Genomic DNA, 16,924 nt, shown 5'->3' with positions numbered 1-16,924 from the left:
TGTGTAATCTTACACTGTATAAGTGTAGGTGTCCCAGTCGTAGGTGTGTTTAAGGAACTACTCCATGACACGTCTGGATCCACAGTTACTCCTAGACTTTCAGAAATCCGTTTTGCATCATCAACCTGAAACAACATCACATGCTCAACAGTGACCTTCTTATCAATGAAAAATATTTCCATTTTCAGTACAGCGTTCGTGGATTATCAGTGCGTACATGCTTGTATGTTTTGCAACATGCAGAGCTTAAATCTGAAATCACTAGATTTCAATAAACTAGCTAGCATAACTGCATTGTATTTTAGACAACTGTCAAAGAAGTGTTTGGAATAAAGTGTAATATGTATTTAATATGTATTTAAAATGATTCCTTGTCTTAACGATTTGTAAGGATGACAATGGTACTTACCAAAAAGATTTTTGGTGTGTCCAATAGGCATCCAACAGCATCTGAAAAGATGATTTAATTTAATTAGGCAATAATTGCTAAGAAAAAATGCCATTAAAATACACATACAAACTGTTACATGCCAAGTAAGATTTACTGGAATTAGCTCCAGGTTGTGCAAGAACCAGGTATTGTTTCCAAAAAGGCCCTGGCACAATTATCACACATTCCCCACGGCAGCCAAAACAGTTTAAAATACAAAAACTATGCCATGTTATTGCAGGACATGGAATCCCATTGGAAGTGGATGTATGATATATTCTGCAAGAATTTAATTATTACGATGCTGCTATACTGTGCAGATTCAGATCCTATTACACTGTTCTATTATTGTATGGAAATAATGAAATACTGTGATCAGGTAGTTGACTGTCTGGTAAAAAAGCACCACTTACCATAGTTATTAGCACGACGAGGTGTTTTACAAATATCTCTTAAAAATGCCGGGCTGCAGATAAAAAAGAAAATGAGATTTGCTATGTATTGTAAAGTTCAATAAATCTGAGACTTGACATGGCTAATCCTTTTATAAATGAGACCACAAAATACAGATGAGTGATGGAAAAGTGAGGAGAATAAAAATTATTTTATTATTTAGCACAGAAAGAGTTGTGGGACAGGTAAAACAACTTGAAGGAGAGCGTTGTCTTGTCTTTTCTTTTGCATGGATAATTTACCTTACTCATTTCGAAAAAAAAAAAAGTTTTCAATTTCACTTTCAATCATATATAATATATGCCTTACCAAGAAAAAAAAAATTGTACACAGACCTAATAGAATATAATTAAATTACCTTTCTTTTGACGATGCATTTAAACAAGGGCTTGTGTCATCATTAAACTGTTTTCTACGTGATTTTGTAAGAGCTCCTGCAAGACAACAACACATTTCAACAAAATATACTCTGCATGAATAAGTACTGGTAGTATTTACAGTAGTTACAAACACATTGAAAATGGATGGCTATCAAAAGCTTGAAACGTCTACTTGGTGTAAAACAAAATAAATGTAATGGTAATTTCATACAGTACAGTGTAACTCCTACAGTACCACACAGTATACTGAACATTCTTTGGTTTACCTCTTTCCAATGTGACCAGCTCTTGTTCTGAAGTAAAGGTTTCAGGTGACAAAATGCCTTGTCCTTTGAATATTTTTGGTGTAGATGCCATCTGGCTGTCTAAAGTAGGTTTCTGGCATGGTGTACTGAAATAATCTCCTTTGTCACAATGGGCTTTATAGTTTTTAGGGTCTGCGTCGCTTTCCTGTTCACAACGTGCAGAAGCCTCCGCTGTCAGTTTTTCAAACCAGTTTGAACCAAGTGGTCCCAAATCTTTCAAGAGAAAGAACAAAAGCACACTTTGAGTATTAACTAAGTAACTAACCTTTTAAATTTTTTAAAGTCTTAAATTTAACACATTTATTTCTCTGCCAACTTCATCCTCCCATACAGTAAACTAGTACGGACTCTTATTGAGCTGTTCATACCAAATACTGAAATATAGTACCGACTATGCCTTGCACAATCACTGTAGACATACAAGAGGAGGAACTTAACATTTTGCCCTCGCCTGTCCTTGAAACTCATAGGTTCAATTGACATACTTCCAATTAACAACACTACATGTTCAATGCTTTTGTGCTCAAATGTATTTTAAAATCCCATTATGCTCATCATATCTTTAAAAAACAAGGTGATAATATAGTAATACTTCAGAATTGGTAGATGTGACTTATACAGTCATGATCAAAAGCTTGCGAACAACATATAATTTACAGAAAGACAAGGGGTGGGGATTGCATTGCCCATTTTCCTTACTCAGACCTCTTACTTACTACAGTAAATACCCTGGTATCTCTAAATAGATAATCATCTCTTTAAAAACATGCACAATATTGTAATGAGCAAGACATCTCAGAAGTAGAAAGGTACCCCAAAATGTTCTCCTTTTTCTAGGAAAGCAGTACAACTGGGTGTGGGGGGTTTGTTCCCGGACATCTTTTCACTAAACATCTTGGTATCGCTGAATAGAAAATGGTCTCTTCTTTAAAAATACACAAGAGATTTTAATGAACAGATTGTCCCACAAGTGCCTTGGTACCCCAAATTTGATCTACTTACTAGCAATGCAGAATGACGGTAAGACATTTTCTTTTCAATTTTACCCTAAAAAATTGGTTTCTGGCTCCAGACTGTCAAGGATAACACTGCATTGAATAGTGCACCAGTCTTGGCAGTAACCGCTCAGTAAAATCATTTTTTGAATAAAATAGAGAACAAATGCCCCAGCCAGTCATTCAGCATTGTTAGTAAATTAATCATATTTAGGGCACCACTGAATTTGTGAGACAGATTGCTCATTAAAATCCTTGGCATACAATTAAAGAGGAGACAATTACCCATTCAGGGATACCAAGATATTTAGTAAGTAAAGGGTCTGAGTGAGGAAAACTCAAATACAATCGCCATCCCAAGTCTTCAAAGCACTTGTTGTTTCCAAACTTTTGAACACTACACAAAACATACACCCTTACACATTCTGTATCTTACCACAAATTTTGTGTTGCTTAAGCATTTAAGATGAATTTCAGAAAGAACCCAAAATTGACATTACCTAAACTACTAGGAGCATTGAAACATTCAAATAGGCCTCTTCTTGCAGGATTTCCAGCCATTTAAGCATTAAGAACGTATTTATGATATCCATCAGGCTCTGATTTACCATAAAAAAAGTAGAAAGAAAAACATTACAGTACAGAGGACACATTGTAATTCAGCAAATACATTATTGTTATTATTTTTAAATTACATGCCACCAGCTGTGTGGCAAAATGTAATTATTTGTATTAGAGGTTCTTAGACCTATAAAACTATAAAGTGTGGGCGCATGGTACCTATCTCACAGTATATGCTGTATTCATTGTCATAAGTGGCATTACTTTTACTTGATTTATTATTCTAACTCTACTTTTGATCTGAGGGTTAGGGCTGTTTTTATTTTGCATTAACTTCGTGAAAATTAGCAATGTACACGATGTTTTAAAACTAAAACAATGGCACTGTAGTACTGTACATACACAGGCAACAGAGTGCTGTCATTATTTTGTTTACAAAATGTATATTTACAGTACTGACGCGTATGCAATCAACTAATCACACACTAGATGGGTTCCCGACAGACTCAGTAAATAATATTACGTCTGATTATAAGTTACGCTTAAAAATAAATAAATAAACATACTATGTGCTTATATAAATGAAGTGTAAACAAAAAAAGCTTTTACAAAACAAAACTATACAGAATAACTAATAAATTAGCTTTTTTTTTTTTTGGAGAATGTGAACAATAGATGAAGAGTGTAACATACCGGTACCTCGACATTTCGTAAATACTTTCATCTGTAAGTTTCCAAATAAATTATTCGTTTTCTGATCCTGAAGGCCTTTCGTAACCTACAAAACATTCAACCTCTCGCGCCAGTCGTGCAACGTTACAGGCGGAAGGTCTGTTGACGAGCCAATCAGGAGCTGCTGCCAGAACCAAAGCTATGCGTGTGACTCTGTAGTGTAGTGTGCGCCGCGCATTCCCAGTGACTGACAGGGCGAAAGAGGAAAATGTTCCGAGTAAAACTGATTGGTCTATTTCAGTGACCTAAAGTTAACGGTGGAAGATCTTAATTTTACCTAGATCATCAGGATAGATCCCAGGATCAGCGTGTTAACATGACCAATGGTATAAGTGTAGCCTTCTGTACACTTAGCAGCATTTATTTACTGTCACGTTTGTTTACATTACACCAGTGGCGACTCCAGGATTCTGATGGCAAGACAGATGGCCTTGGGGGGGCGGAGTTTTTTTTTTTCTTTTTTTTTTTTATAACCCTAACCCTAACCGGTTTTCACTAACTCTACTGTGCAGAATAAATGCTTTTTTTACTATGTGTAAATATGCGGGCTTTCTCCCTCTGCATCGGGACGCGGGACATTTGTTAGGAAATCGGGACTGTCCCGACCATATAGGGACTGTTGGCATGTATACATGTTGATTCACCAAACTATTGTTAAATTTCCCCACCGATGAGCACCAAGTGATGTCACTTCCGACTCAGCGATGCAGAACGCCGATGAATTTAACGACATGGTATTCTGGGAGATGTAGTTTTTAGTGGATATTTTAAGGGAGACAGACACATTTCAGGGGTGGCACCCGCCACTCCTGGACTGCTCCTGGCGTCGCCACTGCATTACACACTTCATTTTTACTTAACCCAGTTTTTTCCCCCATCACTACTAGGGCTTAGGTTTACTTCCTGTGCTGCATGTAATAGGGCCCCAGCTGACCACTTATTTCCTATATGTACTGCACGCAGGCAATAAAAATGTGCATTATAAATCATATGGGAGATACTGACATTGAACAAGGAATCTATGAAAAAGACCTAGGAGTTTATGTTGACTCGGAAATGTCTTCATCTAGACAATGTGGGGAATCTATAAAAAAGGCCAACAAGATGCTCGGATATATTGTGAAAAGTGTTGAATTTAAATCAAGGGAAGTAATGTTAAAACTTTACAATGCATTAGTAATACCTAATCTAGAATATTGTGTTCAGTTCTGGTCACCTCGTTACAAAAGGGATATTGCTGCTCTAGAAAGAGTGCAAAGAAGAGCAGCTATAATTATCCCGGGTTTAAAAGGCATGTCGTATGCAGACAGGCTAAAATAATTGAATCTGTTTAGTCTTGAACAAAGACGACTACGTGGTGATCTGATTCAACATTCAAAATTCTAAAAGGTATTGACAATGTCGACCCAGGGGACTTTTTCGACATGAAAAAAGAAACAAGGACCAGGGGTCACAAATGGATATTAGATAAAGGGGCATTCAGAACAGAAAATAGGAGGCACTTTTTCAGACAGAGAATTGTGAGGGTCTGGAACCAACTCCCCAATAATGTTGTTGAAGCTGACACCCTGGGATCCTTCAAGAAGCTGCTTGATGAGATTCTGGGATCAATAAGCTACTAACAACCAAACGAGCAAGATGGGCCGAATGGCCTCCTCTCGTTTGTAAACGTTCTTGTTCTTATGTTCTTATGATAATTGTATTAATCTAATGTAATAATATATGCACGCTACTGCTACCACTTACACACAGCAGTTAAAGGTGAAAAAAGTTAATTTAGATGCAAGGTAGAAAAGCAAAAATAAATTGTCTTTTTTATTTCCATGTATGTATGTTTTTGTTACATTGATAATATTTTACAGAACAAACAAGAGATATGTTAAAAAATAATATACATGTTTTTAAATTTAGTTTAAAAAAAGAGCCACATAGATCTTCAAAACATTAACGCGGAGCAATGAAACACTGACAGAAGTAAAAGAGACGAGAAATGATTTGTCCTCTAGGGATTATAATCAAGCGGTTCTTCTAGGACACATGGTAAAAAGCAAGTACAATGTTATTCGTTTATTAAACTTCTGTTTTATTAAAAACACCTATTTTTAAACAATAGTACGGTATAATTATTCGGGTAGCTAACGGGTTAATAACGTTTTGCAAATTTCGACAATCACTATTAATTAGCACTTGAATGACTTGCTAATTGAATGACATATATAAATGGGACCACGGATAACTTAATTATCTGATTGCGATGGAGGGGTTTATATTTTCGCCATACAAATTTTATCCCGGCTATGGGCCCTATGGTAACCCGAACCAAAAACCAAAGCAACCGAACTGGATCAAAAAAGGCATCAGCCCCTATGTTGCGCCCGAGTCGGTGGATTATTTTGATCTCTGCAAAAGAGCTCAGCTGAAGGCAATACTCTCACAAGTAAATCCAAATCTCACGCCTCGGCTCAGAAAAGCGAACACTAGGGAAATCGGGGTCCAGGTCAACCCTAAGGTAGATGCCGTCGTTCAGTGTTCTCTGGGGCCGAGAACCCTATTTTACCGCCAGACAAAGGGGCTGACCCTCAGACCCCCTATTAAGAGCCTTTTCTCGTTTAAAAACAAATTTATGCCAAGTATTCCGGTCAACAATACTCGGTTTTCTCGACCCATTGCAGTCTATTCCCCGATGTTCGATCGTAGGTTTTTAACCCTTACCGATAAGGCGAAACCCACTGAAAAAGATAACTATTCAGACTCTGAGGAAGAAACGCTAAACAAAGGGGAGCAAGAAAATGCTGAAGATAGTAAAAGCGACGCGGAAATAAAGCGCGACGGAAAGACAGCAATGGGGGAACATGAAAGCGCACAGGAGAAGAAATTCCGATTCCAGGTGCAATATATTCTACCCGTTAAAATTAATCCGTGTACAGTATTCGTTTACAGTCGCTTAAATTGATCGAGTTTAGTTTGCCTAACTGGGTATAACAATACTTGCAACACTATTCACATCTATATATCTACACTATAATTGAATCTGTTGACATTATGATTGTCTGTTTCAGTTTCTGGAACAGAAGTATGGCTTTTTCCATTGCAGTGATTGCAATATCCGATGGGAAAGTGCTTATGTGTGGTGCATTTCAGGAACTAATAAGGTGGGTTTGACTTTTGAAGTATTACATTCAGATTCTATAGACTACCCTGTAGCCGCTATACTCCTATAGTAGTTTTGCAGTGCGCTCCGTTGGTTTTCTATACTATTAATTGGTACAGCATTAGTTTAGCTTCTTTCATCCGTGCTTGATTCTGGCTTTCAAACTAGACCAGGGTGGGAGTGGGGAGTCCGGTGAGCCAAGCAGTTACAGCAGGGCTATCTTGATGTATTACCGGGTACCTGTGAGGGCGCTGTCGGTAGGATAGATCTTCAATGTTCAAGCGAATGTGGCAGTATGCTACAGTGGCTATGAAGGATTGCATAGATAGATAATTTTTTTCTAACACATTTCTGGAAATGGCCACCTCTTCTGTAGGTGTACTTCAAGCAACTTTGTCGCAAATGCCAGGAAGGCTACAATCCATACAAGGTGGAGTCAATCCAGTGCCAGGTAAGCTTTGCCAGCATATTGAATTCTGTGACAAACTGAGGCTTGTTTTGGTGTAGGGTGTAGAGCCCAAGTGATCCAGTATACTGGAAAGATGTTAATTGGTGCAAGGAGTAATACAATTATAGGGGTGTATACCACATCTTTCTCCATTTCTGTATATTGACCTCTGCTGCTTGTCTTGTATTTTATAATTAATTTTTTTTTATAATTCCAAGTTATGGTTTAACACATCATTCTGACACTTGTAATATTACTTGGACACTTGTCTTCCTCTACTTGCACTAGTGTAGCTCATGTAATAGACAGCCAATAGCAATGCTAAGTGATGAACTGTTTCTCCCCCAGATTAATGCGTATCCATAGCTGCTTCTAATGCAAGGTCCCTTCCTCCTTCAGACTTGTTCTAAGAGCCGCTGCAATTGTCCCATGAAGAAGCGGCACATTGACATTAAGAGACCCCACCGTCAAGAGCTGTGTGGACGCTGCAAGGGCAAGAGACTCTCCTGTGAAAGCACCTATAGCTTCAAATACATCGTTTGAGCCCAGCGGGACGCGGCTGCACCATGTACAGTTTTTCTTTCTAGAATGCTTTAGGTTTTTTTTGACTGACTGGATAATGGCTAGAAGTTTTTTGCACTATTTGTATATTGAAATAAAGTTTTGTAAATGTTAAATAAAATTAAATTATTGATGCAAATATTTTGTGGTTTCATTTTACTAGTGGAGAATGAATGGTGGTGCTGTCCCTCACCTGAGGACATTCCAGCATGCCTCTGTGATGAACAGTTCTGTGATGAACAAAAACCTGAAACCTCTGTGGCCAAAGTATTGGTTTGCTGTCATCTAGTGAATGACAAAGATACGTTTTGTGCAAGTGGTATGACTTGTGTTCTGAGAATCATTTTCTACTTCCTTTGGGAGAAGTGCTGCATGTTTGTCCTATGGACCAATGCCATAGTACAAGCAGCGTGTGACCCAAGCCTCATTTCAAAGTCATTGAAAGATCAATGGTATGAGTAAACTGGCCTGCTTTGCTAAACTGGCCAGACCCTAAATTGTTGCAAACTACTGTATTTAAATATGGTTGTTTTCTAAAATTGTGTATTTCATTTAAAGCCCTCTTTATTGAGCTGAAGTGTGTGAATAGAGAGACATTCAAAGTGTAGCCTTGGAGCATTTGCTTGAGTTTGGTAATTTACTGCTGCTACTGCCAATGCTGTTCTGGTATGAATAACTTTTAGATGTCTTGTGGAAACTCTTACAGTAAATCTAACTGCACCCTTTGACCTATGACTACAGCAGTGTCAAAAACCTTGTCTCGAACCATTTGAGATGGTGATTTCCTATTTTCAGGAATATATAAACCCTGCATGTCAAATGTGTTCTGATGGCTGCTATATTGAGGTCAAGTTTCTGCTTTGTAGGGACTGTACATTTTTTTTTAGTTGGATTCACAGCCCTGGATTAGCCCTAAAATATATAAGTATCTGGTGTTTCAGTGATAAAGGCTACACACTTTGTAGTGTCTTTATTCTGTATTCTAAGATATCTCAAAGTTCTGTGACATAGCTGGTTTCCAGTCTTATTTTTTCTGCCTGCTGCTAAACTCGAATCAGATCAATGTAAATACAGCAGTCCTTATTGTTTATTAGAAACCTGAACTATAGGGGCTCCCGAGTGGCGCATCCAGTAAAGGCGCTCCTCGCAGGATGTGCCCTATAGCCTGGAGATCGCAGGTTCGAATCCAGGCTATGTCACAGCTGACCGTGACCGGGAGTTCCTAGGGGGCGGCGCACAATTGGCTGAGCGCTGCCCGGGTAGGGAGGGCTTAGGTCGGCAGGGGAATCCACGGCTCACCGTGCATCAGCGACCCCTGTGACCGATAGGGCGCATGTGGCTCTGCAGCGGAGCCGCCAGATCTGTGTTGTCCTCAGGCACTATAGGTCTGGTAGCATTGCTGTGGATCTGCAGTGCGAAAAATGACGGCTTGGCAGGAGCACGTTTCGGAGGACGCGTGTTCCAGCCTCTGTTTCCCGAGTCGGCGCGGGGGTTGTGAGCGGTGAGCCGGGGATACAGATGATAATTGGGCATGCTAAATTGGGGTGAAAATCAGGGTAAAAATAATTGGAAATTAAAAAAAAAAAAAAAAAAGAAAAAAAAAAAAAAAAAAAAAAAGAAACCTGAACTATTATGGCCACAAGGAACTGCACTTGAGAACCACATCATTTATTATTTTTTATTAATAAAAACTAAAGTCCCCCAGTCTAATCTCTACAAGAGGTGGCAAGTGTAATTCCTTCCAGTGTATAATTACTTTAAGAGCATGTAACTTTACAGTAGCTATGTGTAATCTTCTAAAACTGTCTGAAGTTCAGCAACAGTTCAAAGCTTTGGACATTGCTGTCTGAGATCTGTATCTGTCAAATACCAGTTGTTTTGTTTTCATGGGAATGGACTGACCTCCCTCCTCATTCCACTGGGTGACATTGAGTGTGAGAGCACCATCACCCATGAATTGTTGTCTGAGGGAGCAAACACAGCCTGTATTTTGATGCTGTGATAGACTCTGAGGGTTGAGTCTTATTTATAAACTCTGTATCACATCAGTATTTGAACGTTACAGCTATATTCTAACAATTCACTCACAGAGAATTTAAACAGCACAATTCCCATTTAACATTTGTATCGAGTTAAATAATACTTGCTGTATTCTACTGGTTTAAGTTTTGCTCCAAATAAAGTTTCTTGACAAAAGAGGTCAGTTGAGTATTGCAACTTGAATTAAGATATATTTATTTTAATTCATTCAACTTTATTTTGTAATAGTGTGTACATATATATTTCATTATATATTATATATTCATGAGTGTACAGAACACCAACCCAAGTTACTTCACAAAAGCTGTAAAAGTATTTACAAGCTGAAAAACTTACATAGATACTCTTCCTAATGGAAGTTGAAAAATGTGCATCTTTTTTTTAATTTTTTTTTTTACATGCACACATTTTTGTACTTTTTGACAACACAGATTAAAAAATAAAATCTTACCAGCATGAGCAAAGCTCCCCTCGTATTATATACAGACGCATCTTGTGAGTTCAAATATGAATCATCTTTTTCAATGCTATTCTATAACCCAGTTCATAGTATATAAAATATGCATGCTTGGCAGTTTTAATAGACAGGACATTTAATTCACATCCTAAAAAAAAAAAACTTAAGTTACGCTTGCTTTCTTTTGTAGTACAAATAAAAAACCAGAAGAGCAACTATCAAGTAGAAAGCAGCCAACACATTTAAAATGCTGAGGACCAATTATATTTAATTCACAATAAGATACCCACACTATGTGGTTATGTTGTTTCTGAAACAGTAGCCTAGTAACATTGTAAGTGTGCTTAACAGCAGCTTAGTGTGAGAAGATACTATTAGCATGTTAGTGTGTACAGTATAATAATAATGGTAGTCAGGTTATGGTATGGTAACAGGCCCTCAGCTTTAACCAAACCATCAAGTCATATCTTAAAATTCAGCTTCATTCTGCCTGTACTCAGTTCATCAATATCAAGTAGCCAAAGTTCCAGAAATTCAAAATCTTCGATTCTAAAATAGTCTTTTTTTTAAATTGAAAGAACCATTGCACTTTTCCCCCCTAACAATTACAATAGTAAATATCTGAAGAATAATAAGTTAATATAACTTTGGTATATCTTTATCAGGTGTGGAAGTCATTAACTCAGTAGCCAGTGGTAGTCGTAAATTAGTATTAGTGCAATAAAATCAGAGTTACTTTATGTCGGTTGCTTCAGGTTGCTTTTGCTCTAACAGTGTTGCTGCACATCTGAAGACCTGAAAACGTAATGAAACTCTCAAAGGTAGCAAGAGTGAAAACAGCTTGTCCGAGCTTTCCTAGAAATGAGAAGACATTGAAGGACTTCACTCCAGCATTGCAGCACTTGCAGGCAGGAACAAAAGACAGACAGGCAACTCCTCCTGTCAGAGACTAATGCCGGAAACGCTGGAGTCTGGGAGGAAGGTTGTGAGCACCCGGTAACCCTGAGCTCTGCGGATCATATCCCGAATCTCTCCATTCAGCTCCATCAGCTTCATGCAGATCTCAGACAGGTCCTGTTTGGAGCCCACCAGTGCAAAGGTACCCGTCTGCCCCAGGGTTTGGTGTCTAAAGTACATGTTCAGCAGAGTCTGGACCTCGTCCTCGGCGCTGCTTCCAAAGATGTCATTGGGCCACACACTTCTGAAGTGTTTAAAAGACATAACATTCAGTAACCAGCATTACAGAAACATACAATTTAAAAAATATCAGCGATATACGAAGCTGGTTAATGCAAACCTCAGTTCATCTAAAATTTGGACTGTTCTGCTATTTCTTTGTAGGTTACCTGCATTACAGTTTTAAAGGAATTCTTTTTTTTTATTAATCAGGTTTGGGTTACTACATTCCAGAGTGAGTATTTAATTGTTTCATTTTGTTCAAAAGCTATTGACAATCGCGCAGTTGGTACCAACACAACTCCCTTTGAACTAATAAATGTAGAAGCCAAAATATTTTCTGTATTTAAGTGAACATTTGTTATCCCTTACCTGCAATCCCGGATGTGGCGTATAGCTGTTGAGAACTGTTTGTTACGAAGGCATTCGAGCACAGACTGAACGGCCGCCTCGGAGGAGCTGAATGCAGGCTCTGTGGAGGAACTGGGCTGTTCATTCGTGACAGAAACAGATGCAGCCTTCAGGCTGCTCTTCAAATCACTCAGTTCCCTGGACATGTTCAGGAGCTAATTTTCAGGAGAAAAAGTGAGGTAAGCCAGATAACTATTACTATACACCAGATTACATACATACATGCCAACAGTCCCTATATGGTCGGGACAGCCCTGATTTCCTAGTAAATGTCCCGCGTCCCGATGCATAGGAAGAAAGTCCCGATATTTACCCATAGAAAAAAAATCATTTATTCTGCACAGTAGAGTTAGTGAAAACGCTGTGCTCTTCATGCGGCTGACACATCTGCTGATCACTAACTTATACAAAGGTAAGAACGCTTCATTATGTCTATTATTACTGTGATGATGGTCATGTCATGTTGAGTTGGGGGGGGTACGTCTATTATATGATAATGAGTGTTTTTTGCGTATGACTCCTCCCATGTGTATGATGCGTAAGGCCCCCCACCCCCCAGGGACGACTGTCCCGCTGAACAGTTTACAAATGTTGGCAAGTATGTTACATTTTTAGGCTGATATGGGTGGGGTGGGGGAGTCTATTTGTTACTTGGCTGTCAATGAAACGGCATATTTACATTTATAGCTGTCTTTTTATATTGAAAAGCAATAACAAAAAAGTCCCAGGCTTTCATTATTAAAGTCATATTATAACATCTCATTATTTGGATTCTTAACTTTTGAGTTGTTATTAAAAAAAAACTGACCCTGCTTCAGTCAGAATTGATGAACAAACACTGGACCCAACACTGTACGCTTGATCTCTCTGTGGAACCTACTGTAGGCATCAGGAAGGAAATGTTTGAAAAGGTAAATAGCTAAAAATACATACCTCTGGCACAGAGCTTATTGCATGTACCTGTCCTATGAGTTTGCAGTAGGACTGAAAAAGCAGCAGCAACTGAAAGTGGAGTTTGTACAACCGCTGACACAGCTCCAGTTGCTAATCGAACAAAAAACAAAAATAAAGAGATTAAACTTAAGTGTAAAAGGAAAATGATTTACAAACTGGTACTAAATTCAATGTATGAAAGATACATCTATAAAATGTATGTATGTTGAAGTCCTAAGTTACATTGTATAGAACTGATTACACCCTATTCAACCTTAACATCTGCCATTTTAAAATAAACTACATGCATAAAGTCTAGATACCTGAGGTAAATGTATATCCTAAAAATTGCACGGAACAATTGGAAGCAGAAATATTATTATATCTATACTTTTGTTTTTTTAACAAAATAATTTAAAACAAAAAAAAATATTTTACAAAATTCTGTGAAACAGGGAACATATACTCTGCATTTCACTGGTTACTTAAGATGTGTATTATTATATATGTGAAACCTCTTTACTTGTGTTTAGTGTGTCCTGCTTTAGATTTTATTACGGCTTTCAGACATTTATGATAATTCTTAACCAGTACATTACATCTTTTGGTGAAATCTGAGCCCATTCTGCCTTGCATATTTCCTTCATGCTGGATACACAATGACTGGCTACAGTTTTTTCAGATCAGTCCAAAGCATTTCTATTGGATTGAGATTTTTATCTTCGTTTTCTTCAAGAATTCCAGAGTTTGATTTGGGTCGTTCTCGTTCTTTTCGCCTTCCCAATTACCAGATCTCAATCCAAGCATTGTGTATCCAATCTGTCTGAGCTGAAGGAAATACACAAGACAGAATGGGCTCAGATTTAATCAACAGGATGTAACATACTGTTTTTTTAAAGGTTACGTATACATGTTTTTTTTTTAAGACAGAGACAAGAAAGCAGGGCATTAAATAAGACTTTTAGTGGATCCCCGCACAGTTTTAATCATGGGTTCAAGAACCATGCCAAAAGGAGGTAGTAATCCTTGTCAGGAAGCATGATCTGGGCATTTTGAGTATTGTCAATGTAGAAATGGAAACCCATTCCATGCTGGTGAAGAAGACAACACAGAAAGCATATATTTAATAACAGTGGGCACAAAACTGAACCCTGGGGGACCCTGGTGGAGGGTGAATGTATAACCATACATCAACAGAAAGGGTTCTCTGTTGAACAGATGAGAGGGCAATAGTAGATATGATACTATTGAACCCCCATCTATTCAATAAGGGTCCCACAGCAGACAGTGTTGAATGAGGGCACTGAGATCTGAAAGACAAGGAATCAAAAATGACAGGCAGAGACACCTGAAACAAGCTGTCTCTTCTCTGTGGAGTGGTTGACTAGCAAATTTTGACCACAACCCAATCTAACAACCAAGTTATTAGAACACCAATACAAAGGAAACAGTGAGTTTGTAGGCACTGTGTTGCCAGATCAGACAGCAGAAAATGTTGTAGGATCTGATGGACTTTTTAATAAGATGAATATTCTGTAATTGTTTCAATCTCAAAAACATTCTTGGAACATTGCGTTTGCCGTTCAAACCTAATATTTTAATTTCAACTCCCAGCAAAGGGTAGCAGGATTAGATACAAAAGGATAAGGACGACATTGGAACCCGCTTGCGCCCCTAAGCCTCCGTAATCGTTTAATTTGTTTGTTAATTTGGGGGACAGAAACTATTGAAAGCTTCTGTTAGTACAATATGTTATCAGGTTGATTCTCAACACATATTTTGCTGTAATTCAAAATGTACACCACGTGGTAGCACTTCCTAAAGCGTACACATTTTGCGCTAGAGCAAATACAGTTAGCAAAACTGTTAATGCCAAGCACAACCTTTTTTTAACTGTAACACTGTGCTCTGCAATAAAGGGAAAAGTTACATTTCAAACTTTATTTTTCCATCTGCCAATCGACAGGAAATATTGAAAAACTTTTTAACTTACTGCCAGCGATTCCATTTGCTACACAGCAAGCATGTCACAGGATAAAAAAGTGAAAGGAAGAAAATATAGAAGATCAATGAAAAGCATGCACTTTATAGCACAGTCCCATTCAGAGCAAAAACAGTGTGGTTGTCATAAAATGCTTTCATTTTATAGAGCATGCAAAGAAAGACAGGCTGCTGTATAACAGGCTTTGTCATACAGCTGTGTAAAACAGGTGTGCAAGGACAGTAACCCTCACACAGGCCCTTCTGTAGCAAAACCAGAAAGCAACAAAGCCCCAGCTTTGAGACACATTGCAGAAAAGAAAAGTTTGTATTTTTCTTTTCTGGGTGGACACAAATGAGAAAATATGTTGGGGGTTCCTAGTGGATGAGCTCTTCAAGGAATACTTTGAGAATCTTAAAAGGAATTTTCCTTAACAAATATATAACCAGTACGGTTTGGTTTGACAAACCAGAATTACCCTTTAAAAAAGTGGAATGGGGGGACTAGGTGTCACAGAAGACTAATTTGCTAACTTCTGTCGCCTTTCTTCTCGGGGTGCCCTGGTTTTAATCCTGCTCTTGTCACAAGTGGAATAAGTTTGGCGGTATCAACCAAGCCCAAAGGCAGCAGACATTAGAGTCCACATTATAAAACCAGCACACAATCTTGGCACAACCATGGCTTGACAATGCAGGGCATGTTCAGGTCACAACTGAGGTGCGCTCACAGAGCTGTGAGGGAAAGCTCTCATCCTGCATCACTGTCCACCGTCCACCCAAAAAAAAAAGTAGCACAGAATATAAAAAGAAAATATGCCACTGAACTAATGAAGGTTACATGGGTGTATTGGAGCAAAAAGCTATTCAGAGTTGTGAATGATATATGAAGGCAATACTTTCAAGAGTTTTGACTTCTGCAGAATTTCTCAAGGCATAAATCTATTACTTAAGATGTATTGTGTGAATTAAGTATTCAAGAAATGGATGGACTAATATCACTGTCTGCAGAGAAGTACAGTGCTGTCTGGTGCTGTGTAAATGTCCATTAAACCGTTACTTAGTTGTGACCGCTTGGAAATAAAAAAAGCTAATAATTGTGCCAAATCACCCTGAACTAGATTAAAAAGTTAAGCCCACCAAACTAGCAAACAATTCACTTTGTAAGCCTTTGAGCCCAGACTGAACCCAGAGATGAAAGGCTAGTGCATTCACCCACTATGTAGCCATTCATGCCTTCAGCTTTTTTTAAGAATTAAGCACTTCAAGTTAGTCTTTAGAATTTGAATGATAAATTCTTAAGAATTCCAAGGACTTTCCAGAGCATGGGGATTACAAAAGTGATATTATGAAGAATGCTTCAAATTGTGCTAATGAATGAAACTTATTTTGTTATATCCAATTAATCTAATATTTATAAAATGGTTTTGTAATTAAGCAATCTGTGGTCCCTTTGTCGTGGGCAGAGGTCAGCTTCTGTCTTCCATTCCCTTGCGCTTTGGCTTCCTGGCATGGTGAAGCCAATCAAATTCACTAAATACATACTAAAAACACCACAAATAGGATTTTAAATAAGATGGTGCAATGAACTTCCTTAATATAGATTTGTGTCTGTTTAAAATTGTTGCTGTGGTTTTATTTTTTAATGTTTAATTTAGTTACATGTCTATACACATTTCAATGATTTGCAATGAAGTAAAAGAAACACTGTAGGGAAACATTTGTACTATTTCTGCATTATAGCCAGCTGACCCCTGTGATGTAAATGATAATGAAATGAGGAACAGCATTTTCTGGATGCAGAAATATTAAAGAGGTTATTAATTATGACATTAGTATATGAAATGAATTCAGTATGATCATCTTCCACAGTAATCATGCAATATTTAAGATTCTGTCTCAGATTGGTTCTGT

The 16,924-nt window shown here is 38.0% G+C and overlaps 3 protein-coding genes across 11 annotated transcripts in view; 1 reads left to right on the top strand and 2 right to left on the bottom strand.

The window, feature by feature from the left end:
• Positions 1-3,974, bottom strand: part of LOC117406128 (breast cancer type 2 susceptibility protein homolog) — a 28,175-nt gene extending 24,201 nt beyond the window's left edge. Inside the window, exons 1-7 of one of the 2 annotated variants that reach the window (XM_034009961.3) lie at positions 3,818-3,974; positions 3,064-3,162; positions 1,530-1,781; positions 1,242-1,317; positions 844-896; positions 410-450; positions 14-125 (exon numbers count right to left, since the gene is read on the bottom strand). In XM_034009961.3, the coding sequence (XP_033865852.3) occupies positions 14-125; positions 410-450; positions 844-896; positions 1,242-1,317; positions 1,530-1,781; positions 3,064-3,124 (595 nt within the window). In that variant the 5' untranslated portion in view covers positions 3,125-3,162; positions 3,818-3,974. The remainder of the gene's footprint in view (positions 1-13; positions 126-409; positions 451-843; positions 897-1,241; positions 1,318-1,529; positions 1,782-3,063; positions 3,163-3,817) is intronic. The other variant, XM_059029592.1, reaches the window with a different exon arrangement.
• Positions 3,975-6,090: 2,116 nt separating this feature from the next.
• LOC117972867 (zygote arrest protein 2.S-like) lies at positions 6,091-8,155 on the top strand. The gene is made up of 4 exons (XM_034923253.2): positions 6,091-6,743; positions 6,916-7,008; positions 7,384-7,458; positions 7,855-8,155. The coding sequence occupies exons 1-4, from the start codon at positions 6,111-6,113 to the stop codon at positions 7,996-7,998; spliced, it is 945 nt and encodes a 314-aa protein (XP_034779144.2). The 5' UTR covers positions 6,091-6,110; the 3' UTR covers positions 7,999-8,155.
• Positions 8,156-10,238: 2,083 nt separating this feature from the next.
• The window catches only part of LOC117407365 (protein furry homolog), a 110,065-nt gene continuing 103,379 nt past the window's right edge, over positions 10,239-16,924 (bottom strand). For 4 of the 8 annotated variants that reach the window (XM_059029588.1, XM_059029584.1, XM_059029586.1 and 1 more), the window contains exons 59-62: positions 15,027-15,044; positions 13,034-13,144; positions 12,062-12,255; positions 10,239-11,714 (exon numbers count right to left, since the gene is read on the bottom strand). In XM_059029588.1, the coding sequence (XP_058885571.1) occupies positions 11,456-11,714; positions 12,062-12,255; positions 13,034-13,144; positions 15,027-15,044 (582 nt within the window). In that variant the 3' untranslated portion in view covers positions 10,239-11,455. The other 4 variants (XM_059029585.1, XM_059029591.1, XM_059029590.1 and 1 more) reach the window with 3 other exon arrangements.

Source organism: Acipenser ruthenus, chromosome 8 (assembly GCF_902713425.1).
Source record: "Acipenser ruthenus chromosome 8, fAciRut3.2 maternal haplotype, whole genome shotgun sequence".
Classification (NCBI taxonomy): Eukaryota; Metazoa; Chordata; class Actinopteri; order Acipenseriformes; family Acipenseridae; genus Acipenser; species Acipenser ruthenus.
The sequence above is the reverse complement of the archived record's forward strand: the minus strand, read 5'-3'. Positions and strand labels throughout refer to the sequence as shown.